This window comes from Hippopotamus amphibius, chromosome 9, assembly GCF_030028045.1.
Source record: "Hippopotamus amphibius kiboko isolate mHipAmp2 chromosome 9, mHipAmp2.hap2, whole genome shotgun sequence".
In the NCBI taxonomy this organism is placed as follows: domain Eukaryota; kingdom Metazoa; phylum Chordata; class Mammalia; order Artiodactyla; family Hippopotamidae; genus Hippopotamus; species Hippopotamus amphibius.
The window spans coordinates 79965160-79980147 of NC_080194.1; the positions used below are offsets into that span (position 1 = coordinate 79965160).

At 36.4% G+C, this 14988-nt stretch overlaps 1 protein-coding gene across 23 annotated transcripts in view; it reads left to right on the plus strand.

Annotated features, from left to right (window-relative positions):
- ARHGAP32 (Rho GTPase activating protein 32) overlaps positions 1-14988 on the plus strand; it is a 256016-nt gene that overhangs the window by 185588 nt on the left and 55440 nt on the right. For 22 of the 23 annotated variants that reach the window (XM_057747404.1, XM_057747399.1, XM_057747406.1 and 19 more), the window contains one exon: positions 4521-4602. The exons of the other annotated variant lie outside the window; for it this stretch is intronic. In XM_057747404.1, the coding sequence (XP_057603387.1) occupies positions 4521-4602 (82 nt within the window). The remainder of the gene's footprint in view (positions 1-4520; positions 4603-14988) is intronic. 23 annotated transcript variants of the gene reach the window in all.

Consider the following 14988-nt stretch of genomic DNA (forward strand, 5'->3'; position numbering starts at 1 on the left):
ATTTATTTCTTGCGCCATCTGCAAAAATTAACTCAAAATGGGTCATGTACCCAAAATGTAAAGCTTAAACTATAAAGCTTCTAGAAGAAAACATAGGAGAAACTTTTGTGACTTTGGGCTAGGCAAAGATTTCTTAGATGTAATATCAAAAAAACAATTCATAAAATAATAAATTGAATTTCATCAAAATTTAACACTTCTGCTCTTTGAAAGACATTACTTATAAGACAATAAAAAGACACAGCACAGACTGGGAAAAAGTATTCACAATGATTATATCTGATGAAGGACTTGTATCCACAACATATAAAGAACTCTCAAAACTCAACAAGGAAACAGAACTCAATTTTAAAATAGTAAAGGTGGGGGACTTCCCTAGTGGTCCAGTGGGTAATATCCGTGCTCCCAATGCAGGGGGCCTGGGTTCGATCCCTACTCAGGGAATTAGATCACACATGCATGCTGCAACTTAAGAGTCCGCATGCCCCCAACTGAAGATAAATAAATAAATAAATATTTCTTTAAAAAACAGCAAAGATGGGAACAGATACTTAACCAAAATGATATATGACAAATAAACACATAAAGAGATGCTCAACATCAGTAGTCATTAGAGAAATGCAAATTAAAATAACAGTGAGGTCCTGCTACACATTTATTAGAATGGCGAGGATGTGGAGGAATTGGAGCACTGACACAGCTGGGGGGACTGTAAGATGCTACAACCAGTTTTGGAAAACAGTTTGTCAGTTTCTTAAACATACGCTGATGACATGATCCAGCTGTTTCACTCCTAAGTGTTTATCCAAGAGAAAAGGCCTGTGTTCATAGCAGCCTTATATATAATGGTCCCAAGCTGGAAACAACCCAGGTATCTCATGAACAAGAGATTAATGCATAAGCAAATGGTGGGATTTATGCAATAGAATATTACTCAGGAGTAGAAAGGAAAGAATTATTGATACATATAGCAACATGAATGATCCTCAAAATAATTATGCTGAATGAAGGAAAACAGACCACAAAGAGTACACTCTGCACGACTATTCATGTGAAACTGTAGGAACTGCAAAGTAACGTATAGTGATTGAAACTAGGTTAATGGCTGCCTGGTGAGCAGGGGTAGGGGCTGGTAGGGAGAGGGAGAGATTACAAAGAGATACAGGGAAACTTTGGGGGTTGATAAATATGTTCATAAACTTGAGTGTGGTTACAGTTTTATGGGTGTCAGAACTTATCAAAATGTACATTTTAAATATGCACAGTTTGTCAGTCGTACCTCAGTAAAAGTAGGAGAAAACGGCAGAAGCATCTGACTTAACTTTTCATGTGTCTAATCCTATTGGTAGTTTCTGTCTTTTCTACCTCTGTCTCTTCCATTTATATACTCTTTCTTTTTTTTTCAAATTTTGTTTCTTTTTTTAAACATTTTATTTATTTATTTATTTATTTTTACTGGATGTTTTGGGTCTTCGTTGCTGTGCACAGGCTTTCTCTAGTTGCTAGCAGCTACTAGCAGCAAGCAGAAGCTACTCTTCATTGCAGTGTGCAGGCTTCTTATTGCAGTGGCTTCTCTTGTTGCCAAACGTGGGCTCTAGGTACACGGGCTTCAGTAGTTGTGGTGCATGGGCTCAGTAGTTGTGTCTCTCAGGCTCTAGAGAGCAGACTCAGTAGTTGTGGCGCACAGGCTTAGTTGCTCTGCAGCATATGGGATTTTCCCAGACCAGGGCTCGAACCCGTGTCCCCTGCATTGGCAGGAGGATTCTTAATCACTGAGCCACCAGGCAAGCCCACTCCTCTTTCTTCTTCATGCCAGATTGACTTGGGGCAAAGCTACCAAACTGAAGGTTCTCTCTCCCTCCTTTAAGCCCATCCCTAACCTGCTCCAGCCTTACCTTTTTCTTCTTTTACTGTATTTTTATTAACTACTCCTCTACCCTCACGGGCCCTAGATGCTTGTCTTTTCTTTTCCTTCCATCTTCTTCTTAGAGTAGAAGCTAATTTTGACTGCTGCCAAATATACTGAATTCCCCTCACCTTTCTCAGCCATTTAAATTAGAGCTTTAGAAAATGCCACTGCCACAAAAAGAATAATACACGAAACAAGATGATATAGTTCATAGATCATATTGTTAGAGTTTCAGTCACTTTTAACATTGGACATTTTGAGTTTATCATAATTATTTATATTTGGTGCAATGCTAGCTTAAATATGCATCAGAAAAGTATCTTAACTGTTTTATTTAAAAGAGTTACAGTTAGGAGTGCTTTTGGCTTCAAGAAACAGAAATGAACAGAAAAGTTAGCTTCAATGCAGGATGGCTACACCTGAATGCAAAGAGTTTGGGAAACTGAATATTTAGTTTAGTTAATATTTGGTAATATTGCACTTTATAATAAAGGGAGACAGGTGAGCAGGGATTGGGATTAGGCATTAGGGGAACCTACCATGGACCTACCTCTACATAGTATTAATACACAATAGCACGTCCCCCATTACCTAGACCTGACGCATTGAGACGTTTAAAAGGTGAAAGTATAACTGGTATGTATGATATAGTACCCCAAAGAAGATCATTAAGCTTTGTTCAGTCTTGTGAAGAAGTGATGAAAAACTAGTTTTATTTGCTGACAGATGCTTGAGTTTAGAAATAGGTTAGGTGCTTTCACGCAGATTATTGAGGTAGCTAATGTCCCATTTTTACGAATTAAGAAACAGACAGATGTTAAGCACTTTGCTCCAGATCACAGAACCTAGTAAATGGGTGGTCTTTTCTCTATAGCAAATTGCAGAGAATGTTTATAAATTTAAATGAATTAGAATTTTATGGAAAGAATTATATTTGATAGTGAGGAAACTTAAGTACCCACAAGCAAAAGGTGGCAGGTGTTATGTGTCATACACAGACAGTGGAGGAGCTGGAGACCTCCTAGATCTTCTAGTGGCCAACATACTGGGAAAGTAGAGAATAGATAACGTTTCACAAGTTCTTACTGTATGCATTTTGCTTATACTGATCCATTTAACTCTACAGCAACCCTTATGAGTTAGGTACGATACTGTGTTTAGAGGAAGAAACTGAAGCAGAGAGGCTAAGTTAAAAACCCGACCTAGTGAGTGGCAGACCTGCAATAGATTCCATGTGCTCTAAACCACAACTAATTCTCTTATAACTGACTTCCATAAGAGAGAATGAGAAGGATTTTTCAAGTTGATTCTTACCTGGTTCTAACCAATCTTGGAAGAATTTCTACTTGATTGTTAGTTAAATGGGAAGTTGACTAAAATATGGTATAGAATTTCATCAATAAGACACATACTTAGAGCATCATTTTGGAAAGCAGTGCATATAGGAACTCTAAGACCCAAATTCACATCTTTCAGACAAAACCGATAATTTGTTAGTAAGCCCTTTTGACCTCATGATAACTAGTTACATCTTCATAATTTTAAGAACTAACATAGAATATCGATCGAGAAATTGAAGTAAGAATGCAACAAATGAGTATGTGAAAATAATCCCACACAGATGGTAATTACACAGCTCAGAACTTCATGATGAATCATACTCTTGGAAGACCTTTCCTTTCTTCCCCAGAGTCTGTCAACAAAGGGATGTACAAAGTGATGTAGTTTTCTTGCTTCAGCTTTAACATCTGCTGCTTGGCAGCCCAATTATATTCCTATCTAAGAAAACATCTATAAATATTGGTAAAAATTCCCTTTTTACTTTTGTTTCCTGGCTCTTTATTTCTGTATTCATTCTGTTGGCTATGCAGTATCTCTGGGTGATCTGGAGCTCAGTAGTTTCCTAATACAGCTCCTTGGGAGTCTACCTGATATCATGAGCAATTCTGCTTCCAGGTCAAATTGGTGTGTTTTTCAAAGCCAGAGTCTGTTACCATTGCTGAGGTTGGTTGTTTTCTTCTCTTGCTTTCCCACGTATCCACACACTACTGGCTCTTTAACATCAGTGAATACCAGGATTTTAAGTGAGCAATTGTTTCACTAATTTATTTTAGTCTTGTCATTTTTCATGGAACCTGTGAGAAAATGAAGAGAAAATTTGCAAAAAATTTGAATGTGGTTTAGTGTTGATTTTTTTAAAAATCATAGAGAAGTCAGTAAATATGAAAGTTGGCAGTACAGGTGTTAACAACTAGATTGAAATTTCAGGGAAGTAAATTATTAACAGGTATAAATTATACCTCTTACATGCATAGCTTGGTATCAGACTAAGTATTGTAATTGGTGTATAAGAAGTTTGGGAAATTAAAAGCTGAAACTAGAAAGCAGACTTAGATATTTAGACAAATAAAATACCACTCTATATACTCATAGCAACGGATTGTTTTATTATTTGTTTGTATAATTGGCATCATCAGTGATTTAGAATCTTGGAATAACAGAATCATTGGGAGGGGTTGTGGAGCACATTACTGGAATTGAATTGGCAGTGTTCACACACTGGTCTGGTTCTATGGTTTAGAATCCTCTCTTTGCTGCTTTTCTTCTTTAGGTGGGACTCTTCCCTGGACACTGTGTTGAGTTAATTAATCAGAAAGTTCCCCAGTCAGTGACCAACTCAGTGCCAAAACCAGGTGAGTACACTTTTTCATTAGTGTGGTTATTTATCAACTGCTTAAAGATTCAGATTTTCTCTTCCAGTCAAGCATGTAGCTTGTTTAGCTATTCTTTGTGTTTATTGTCATAATATGCGTTTTTAATTTTATGTGGTTTTGATTCTTAATGTATTCTTTTTTCTCTGTTGATCATTTCACAAAGGTTTACATGCATTCAGAATCTTAGACAATTTTAAGAATTGCTTAACTGTTTGCTCTATTAAGCTTTATCATTATTTGTTTTTATAATTATATAGTAGGAATGTAGCTTATTAGTAAACAAAATGATAAAATACCAGGTTTAAAGAACTGACATGGAGATAGTATGATTAGCTGAAAATTAATAATGAAGGGAATGTATATTTTATCAGTGCATGTGAACATCAAAAACTATTTTAAACAGCCTTATTATTTGTATAGTATATTTACAGTGTTATATAAGGGTATGTGGAGTATTTCACAGATTTGTAAAGCAGTGTATTACAGAGGGCAAAAATTTTTTTAATGGAAATTTTTGTTTTTTATTGGGATGATTTTATTGGGAACAAATTTTACAGAATACCTCACCTGAAAGTTTTTAATGTGATGTAAATTTTTGGAAAGAAAATAAAAACAAAGACTGAAAGATTTTAGGAGGAGGAGGAAGTAATCGAATGTATTTCTCCTAGTTGTATTACATTCCCTTTGCCCTTCTCTGCCTTCACCCTGGGATTCTCAGTCTCTTTTCAAGGCATTTTTATCCTTTGTTAAATCCCCCTTCTTTGGGTAAACTTATTAAACATAAAAAGACTTTCTCAGTGAGTACTTAACTCATTCATTAGTGGTTGTGATAACTGTAGGTTTCTTTTCTTTTTTAAATATGACATTAATAAAAACAAACAAACAAACAAACAAAAAACAGCCTATTCCCATTAGCAGACACTGCCCTGTGCTCTCCCTTCTCCCCAGCCCTTAGCAACTGCTAATCTACTCTCTGTCTCTAGAGTTCTCTAACCTAGACATTTCACATAAATGGAGTCATACAATATATAGTCTTTTTGTGACTGGCTTATTTCACTTAACATAATGTTTTCAAGGTTCATCCATATATTAGTGCTTCATTCTTTCTTATGGCTAAATAATTGTCCATTGTATGGATATACAATATTTATTTTATCCATTCGTTTTGGGTTTCCATTTTGGGCCATTATGGATGATGTAATAATTAGCGTACAAGTTTTTGTTTAGATGTATGTTTTCATCTCTTGAGTATATATCTAGGAGTAGAATTGCTGGGTCATGTGGTAACACAATGTTCAACCTTTTGAGGAACTGCCAAACTGTTTTACAAAGTAGCTGCACTGTTTTACAATTCTACCAGCGGTGTATATGAGAATTCCAGTTGTTCCATATCCTTGTTACTGTTTTTTTGGTTCTTGCTGTCTTAGTGGGTATGAAGTGATATATCTTTGTGGTTTTGATTGCATTTCCCTGATGGCTAATTATGTTGAACATCTTTTCTTGTGCTTATTATCCATTTGTGTATCTTTGAAGAAATGTTCAGATTCTTTGCCTATTTTTTAATTGGCTTTTCTTTTTATTATTGAGTTGTAAGTGTTCTTTATACATTCCAGATACAAGTCCTTTATCAGATAATATGCATTCCAGATACAAGTCCTTTATCAGATAATATGATTTGCAAATATTTTCTCACATTCTGTGGTTTGTCTTTCATTTTATTGATGATATGTATTGAAGCACAAATGTTTTTAATTTGATGAAGTTCGATTTATTGTTTTCTTTTGTCGTTTGTGCTTTTGATATCTTATCTAAGAAGGCATTGCTTAACCCAAAGTCAATATTAACTCCTACATTTTCTTCTAAGAAGTTTATAGTTTTAGATCTTGCATTTTAGTCTATGATCCATTTTGAGTTAATTTTTGTGTATGGTGTGAGGTCCAGCTCCATTGGATAGCCAGTTGTCCAAGCACAATTTGTTGAAAAGATTATTGTTCCCTGTTGAATTGATTTGACTCCCTTGTAGAAAATCAGTTGACCTTAGACACATAAGTTTATTTCTGGATTTTCAGTTCTGTTCCATTGCTCTATATGTCTGTTCTTACACCAGTACCACCCCGTCTTGATTACCATTGCTTAATAGTAAGTTTTGCAATTGGGAGGTCCTCCTACTTTATTCTTTTTCAGGATTGATTTGGCTTTTCTGGGTGCCTTGCAATTCCATGTGAATTTTAGAATTATCTTGTCAGTTTCTACAAAGAAGAGAGCTGGGATTCTGATAGGGATTTATTGAATCTCTTTATCAGTTTGGAAGGTATTACCTTCTTGCCAGTATTTATTAAGTCTTCCAGTCCTTGAACATGGGATTTTTTTTCCATTTCATTAGACCTTTCATTTCATTCAACATTTTGTAGTTTTTTTGACTATAAGTTTTGCATATCTGTTGTTAAATTTATTTTTATTCTTTTTAATGCTGTTGTAAAAGGAATTGTTTTCTTAATTTCATTTTCTTATTGTTTATTGCAAGCGCATAGAAATACAATTAATTTTTATATATTAATCTTGTATCCTGAAACTTTGTTGAAATGTTGATTAGTTCTAATAGATTTTTTAGTAGATTTCTTTGGATATTCTGTATATAAGATCATGTCATCTGTGAACAGAGATATGTTTACTTCTTCCTTAACAATTTGGATGTTATTTATTTCTTTTTCTTGCCCAGTTGCCCTGGATATGTTACAGTGTTGAATAGAAATTCTGAGAACAGGCATCCTTGTTTTACTTCTGATCTTAGGAAAAGGCATCTGGTTATTCACCATTAAGTAAGGTTTTAATTTGGGGATTTTCATAGATGACCTTCATCAGATTGACGAAGTACCCTTTAGTTCTTAGTTTGTTGAATGATTTTATCACAAAAGGGTGTTGAATTTTGTCAGATACTTGTTATCCATCTATTGAGATAATCATGCTTTTTTGTGGTCACTATTTTAAAGTTATTAAAATTCAACATTAAAAATTTATGGCTATTTTTTGTGCATTATTTTTATGTATTTCTGCCATATAAGCTTAACTTTTATTAATTATAAAGTTTTATCTTTTATAATTTTGCCTGAGATATACTATAAACTGTTTTTAAAAATTAGCTTAGTATTGGTATTAAGTTGTATCAATCAAATACTCTCTCATGTTCTGAATATTAAAGTGAATTTCTAATAGTGATAATCTCCAGAATCTTTAAAACTTGAGAAAGTTAATCAGTTATGGACAGTTCTGGAAAATAGGTTTCTATGAATAGACCTGTATGGCATTGTTAATTCCAAATTATTAATGATATATAATGACAGCACACCTTCAAAAGCTAATATTTTATCTTTTGTGAGCAGCACTACTGGGGTGGCCCAGGGAAATATGCATTCTTAATACATTTTGAAATGGATGATGTGAATTCTATCAGCCTCAGGCTTGTTTCACACTTTAAAACGGTCTTTGCCTGCAGTGCAAATAACTTGAATGTTCTGTTTATTTTTAACATTGCCATCTGTCAGTGTTAGAGGCCAGATCTGAAGGATGCGGCTATAGTTTGAGACGGCAACGTAAAGCTCCCTGTGTTATTGCACAAGGGCAGCAGGGACGTTTTTCCCTTTGGAACTCTTCTTAATGTTCTCAGTATGTCCCCAATTATTTGTGTATGTAAAAATAAAATTAATGAGTCACCGTGTCCTGACAAAGATAGCATGTATCCATGGTACCTTAAGGAAAAGAACGTGTGTGGGGTGGGGGTGGGGGGTGGTGGGAGATGGAGAAAAGAAGAGGAAAGAGAAGAGGAAGAAAGGTAGACACTTGTCCCAAAGAAATTGGCATTTAGTTCAGTCCCCACAGGTTCTGGTTTGATGGCAGGTGAGGCTGAGGTGGGAGGAAGAGGAAGGAAGCACATGAGGATTTCTGTGTGTTCATGCAATCCTGAGTAGAGTTTACTGAGCAGTTATTTATTGGTGTCTGCCTTCAAGTGTTTAGTGTTCTCAGCTGTTATCTCAGATATTTCTCTTGTGCTTCTCTCTCCCTCCTCCTCCACACATCAGTTATGTTGGTTACAGCTTTGATTCTGGCTCACTTTCTGTTGACCTCTTCCCTCTGTGCAGGGCTCTCTTAAGCCCATCCAATGAGTTCTTAAGTTCTCATGTTAGGTATTTCGTGTCTAGGATCAACATTTGGTCTTTTTTATAATTTCCATGGTGGAGTCCCCCATCTTCCCGCCTTATCCACCTTTTATTCTAGAAAGAAAGAGGGGGTTTGGGGAATGGAGAGAGGGCAAGGGTGGAAGGTGGAGAGAGGGTAAAAAGAGAAGAAAAACAAAGCTTTCTTTTGAGGCATGAGCCTCTAAAAACAGAGGACTAGGGAATTTAGACAGACACTCCCTCTGAAAACAGAAAATTTGGACAGAAAAAGTATAATATCTCTTTGAAGCATTGGAGAGTTAATAAGGTAGTAAACAATTACTGAGCTAAGATTAAGCAGAAGAAGGAAATCCAGAGACGTGAAAGGATATCCAGTGTATGGGGACAGCAACCCCCTATGGTATTAGCTGATGGAGTAGAGAAAGTCAAGGCACTCGTGAAACAACAAATGAAGTTCAGAGCCCAATAGGGCAGAGTTGCCGATAATGCCCTAAGCTTTGAGTTAGGATTTTTGTTGAAATTGACAACTGATTCTAAATAGATTCTAAAATTTGTATGGAAATGCAGGGCCCAAAATACCCAAGACAATTTCAAAGAACAAAAAAGTGGGAAACTTAATATAAGGGATATCAAGACTTATTGTTAAAGCTTAACTAATTAAGTACTGAGATTGATGAAAGGATAGACAAATAGAACAGTATAAAGGAATAGAGTCCAGGAACAAAAAGGACAGTCATTTCAATAAATGGTACTAGATCATGGAGAATTATAGTTCTGTATATGAAAGGTGAAACAACAAGGCTTTTACAAGGAATACTGTAGAATATCTTCATGACCTATTTTCATGATCTGTGGGTTAGACATAAAGCAGTAATCATAACTGAAAAGCTTAATCATTAAACTTAAAGTTCAGAATGTCTTTGTAATATGCTATTAAGATAGTGAAAAAGCCAGATCATAAAGTGGGAAAGATATTTGCAGTACACATATCTGACAAAGGTCAAAGAATCAGTAAGAAAAGGCCAGATAAACTGATTTTTTAGTTGAGTGAAAACCTGATCAGGTATTTCACAACAAATATCAAAATGCTGAATAAGCACATGACAAGGTGTTGCACATCATTAGTCTTTAGGGAAATGCAAATTAAAACTTTATTAACTCATGAAAACACACCCACAAGAATGCTTGACATTAAGAGTAGCAGTACCAGAAGTTGGCAAGGATGTACGCCTGTGGGAATTCTCATACGCTACCAGGGAAGCGTAATGAGAAACAAGCATTGTTTGGCACTGCCTACTAAGTTTGACATGTATATACTTTGTGATCCCTCAGTTCCATTCTTAGGTATGTATATAGAATTCTCATAGCATTTCATTCCTTTTCTCACTACAAATAACTCAATTTCATTCCTTTTTATGGCTGAGTAATATTCCATTGTATACATGTACCACATCTTTATTCATTCATCTGTTGTTGGACATTTAGGTTGCTTCCATGTCCTGGCTATTGTACATAGTGCTGCAGTGAACATTGTGGTACATGTTTCTTTTTGGATTATGGTTTTCTCTGGGATGCATTGTTAAATGGAAAAGCAAATCACAGAACAGTGTATAATCCTGTTGTAAACTCATAGAAGAAGATCAACAAGGATACACACCTAACTGGAAAGGGGAATGAGATTATGGATATAGCAAGAGACATTTCATTTTTTTTTCTCTGTTTGCTTCTGTATTGTTTGACTCCTTTACAGTGATCATGTATTACTTTATGTAGATTATAATCTGCCCTTCACTCCACCCTGTCCACATAGGTAATTTCTAAGGGTCTTTCTTATTGCAACAGCCCCATAAAATAGATATTTTATGACAACAGATTTAATGCAGATGCTTAATTTAATTTGTATACCTATGTGAAAAGCAGCACAAAGAGGTGAGAGCACAGGCCTCAGCCTTGAGTTTTAATACCTGTGCCATGTTTTACCGTCCATGTGCGTGTCATTTGGCTTCTCTGATTTTCAGTTTCCTCATCTAAGAAGTGAGGCAAGATTCTTTTAAAAATTAGAGATAAGGCATTTAAAGCCCCCAAATACTTAATACATATCAGCTGTTATTACTTATCAATTTATGTTTATCTACTGTATCATTTAAATTTAGGAGTGTCTGAAACTAGGTCTATTTAGTTTATGTAGATACTTATTTAATATATTATTTGTTGGTATAAATCTGTATGCAAATATTTTGTAGTATACCACTGAAACAAATGAATTACAGTAATTTTCATGGGACCATGATGAGGAAGGGAACTTCTCTGGATGGTCACTTGAATAGACTTTACATCACAAATTTGTCTCTGAATTTTTTCATTAGTAGACATAGAAGCTGAGGCTTTCATTTTGGGGGAAGACTTAGTAATTAGATGTAATGCTGATGAAATCCTTATATTAATTTAAGAAGTAGTTTATAATGTAAAACAGCCTGAATTTGAAGCATAATTTTGATATTTAAAAGTCCCTGGGGACTTCCCTGGTGGTGCAGTGGTTAAGAATCGCCTGCCAATGTAGGAGACACGAGTTCGATCCCTGGTCTGGGAAGATCCCACATACCGCAGAGCAACTAAGCCTGTGTGCCACAACTACTGAGCCTGTGTGCCACAACTACTGTAGCCCGCGCGCCTAGAGCCCGTGCTCTATAACAAGAGAAGCCACTGCAATGAGAAGCCCACTCACTGCAACAAACTAGCCCCCTGATGGGTGATGCCTTAGAGGGCCGGAACAGGGAGAGCAGGGGGGAGTCGCGGGAGAGAGGGAATATGGGGATATATGTATAAATACAGCTGATTCACTTTGGTGTACCTCAAAAACTGGTACAAAAGTGTAAAGCAATTATATTCCAATAAAGAGCTTAAAAAGAAAAAAGAAAAAAAAACAGTAGCCCCTGTGCAGCAGTGAAGACCCAACGCAGCCAAAAATGGAAAAAGAAAAAAAAAAGCCCATGTGTCATTCTTTTAGGAAACTGTTGTTGTTGTCGTCTTATTTACAATTTTGCCTAATTATAATTTTTTTCCCTTTATTTTCATTTGTTTGCTTCTGGATTATTTCTGTTTTTTTTCTTTGAGTGTCCAGCACTTTGCTCTTCTGTCACCATGTTTCCTCACATGTCACTTTAGTATGAGGTGACTGCCCTATAGCAAGTAAAAAGGTTCAGGTTTTTACTTACCCTACACAGAATGTTGTATTGAATAAATACATGAGCACATGCTTACTTTATTACTCTGGAGGCAGATACCTTAAGAATCAGATATTAAAATCCATACCCTAGGAGGCATTGATGTCAGATTTAAAAGAATTCCAAAGTGCTGGAATTCCCAGGGTGGTTTTCTCTCTGAATACATTGTAAGGGATACATCAAGATAATACTTTCTCACTCTGCGTCAGGGAAAAGCAGAAACTTCATCACACCACATATTTGTAGTTACCTTAGAGTGTTTGAATACTGTATTTTTATTATTTAAATTGGAATTTGAATCTCGATACAGCCCTGTAACGTACTAAGGATGTGGAATGTATTTCTGACCCCCACATACCCTTTTTTAACTAGTGGAGCAATTGAGACTCAGAAAGATTCCATGATGTGCCTGAGGTTTCATAGCTGGACTTGCAGAAGTCTTCTGACCTCTCCTAGTAATCACTGCCCACACCTAGATAGCCCTGGCTGTACACCAGATGGGTTACACTCATTTGCAATTGTTTAACTCAAAACCCAGAATTTTCCCACTGTGGAACATTGAATAGAAGTAAAGTTTATTGTTTTCTCTCTAAAAACATATTTATTTAATATCTTTTGGTTTTATTACAACAAGAGTAAATAAAAATGCATTTCTGTATATGAACAGAACAGAAATCAGGGCAAAAGATGTGTTAAATGGAAGATGAAGAGAAGTGCTTATAGGAACCTACTTGATTTGCTAATTTTGTTTCAGCCATCATTCTTTCTAAGGCTTCTCTAATTAATTTTAAAAAAAGCTTTCAATTGTTCCTCGTTGCATATAAGACGTACCTCCAGACTGCGTTATCGTGTCATTTTCAGCCATCCTCCTTTTCTGTTCTACTGTTTCTCCCTGTGCTCACTGGGCTCTACTTCTGTGTCCTCAGAACATAGTGTATGGTCTCAAAGCTTTCCCTCTGCTCCTACTGCTCCTACAGTCTGAAATGACCTCCTCCCCATTTTGCCCAGTTGAAATTTTCCTTGTGTTTAGACTCAGGCCATAATCTTCTTGTCCATGAAAGCTTCCCTGCCCTCTCTCTCCCTGGCTGGTGTCTCCCTGCCCCGTCTCTCTCTGCCCCATCTGTGTGCCATCTCTCGCTACCCTGTCTCTCCCTAGGCCCATGTCCTGTTTGCCCCCAAGTCAGATCTGATAGCAGCTGTTTCACTTGCTCACGAAGTTGCAGTCTCCTCACAAGTGACAAGTGTGTCTCAATCATCTTTGTCTCCCCCACAGGATATGTGCACAGTGAATGCACAATTAATGCCTGTGGAATTACTTTAATATTTACTACTAAAATAAAGTTTTAGACTACAACTTTAACTTGTAATCCCTGACTTAAGAAAACCTCAGTAATTTCCCTTTGTGCCACAATTATATACAAAATGTGCCTAGAATTTAAGGTGCTCCATAAATACTGGAACTCATTTATCTTTGTAACCTGTTTTTCCCTTTTCTCATCTCTACTCAGCATCAGTAACATGTGTCCTTATTCTCTACTCAGTTATACTTTGGGTTTCCCCCCTTCCCTGCCTGTGATCTTTCTACTGCCTCAGATGACTTATCTATTCTTCATGAAGGCTCCTTAGGCTGCTGCTTCACAAACTATTGTGTATTCAGTCAGCCTGAGAGAGAGTTAAAAACTATAAACCATGATTCATTAGGGTGGGGCCTGATGTTCTGTATGTCTAAGAAACTCCCAGGTGATTCCATAATACTGGTACTAAGACTGTGTTTTGAATAACAGGGGACTACATTTCAGTCTACAGTAGCTATTCTTTATGTCACTAATTTGGAAATAGTGTTTGACAATGAGTTATCTTATTTTGAATTTGATACTTCACTTTTTGTGTGTCTTTTTGCTTCACCTAGATTGCTTTGCTTGTGGATAGACATTCTATTTTATATTAATTTGCATCCTTTATACATAATGTTTGTTTTAAAACAATTGATAAATACCTATAAACAAGATTAATTTCCACTGTAGTTATCAAAAATGTTTCCTAAACTCGCTTTTATGCTTTAGCCAGTGCTAGGAGTAGGCTCAATCTAATCCTTGCCATAAATAAAGCAACTTTTCCATATTTGATCATTTGCAGTATTCAGTCATTCACTGATCAGACATTTATTGAGTACATACCAAATTATTAGGGCTAAAATAGTGAACACAACAGACAAAAATATTTTCATTTTGCTGTTTGTATTCAAGTGTGATGAGAGGGAGGGAAAAAGGCAAACAAATTACATATATACTAAGGTAGGTAAGTGCTATGGAGAAAAATGAAGCCTAGAAGAGGGGTGGGTACAGGAAATACTGGGATGTGGATCATGTGGGGTTGTAATTTCATAGGAGGATAGAGTGATCAGGGAGGGGCTCATTAGAAGGTAACTTTTGAGCAAAGACCTGAAGGAGATGAGTAGCAGAGATAAGCCCATACCTGGGGGAAGAGCTTCCAGAGAGGGAACTGAAAGTGTTAGGACACTGAGCCCGGATGTGTGTCCCGGCTTGTTAAAGGATCAGCAGGAAGGCCAGTTTGATTGGAGCAGTGAGTGAAGATGTGGGATGAGGTCTGGAGGTGAAAGGGCATCAGATTCTCCTTGGGGCTTGGATGCCACTGTGTGGATTTTGGCTTTCTTTCTTTCTTTTTTTTTTTTTTAAGCTCTTTATTGAAATACAATTGCTTTACACTCTTGTACCAGTTTTTGAGGTACACCAAAGTCAATCAGCTGTATTTATACACATATCCCCATATTCCCTCCCTCCTGCAACTCCCCCCCACCCTCCCCATCCGGCCCTCTAAGGCATCACCCATCATCGAGTTGATCTCCCTCTAAGGCATCACCCATCATCAAGTTGATCTCCCTTTGTTATACAGCAACTTCCCACTAACTATCTATTTTACAGTTGGTAGTGTAAATATGTCTGTGCTAC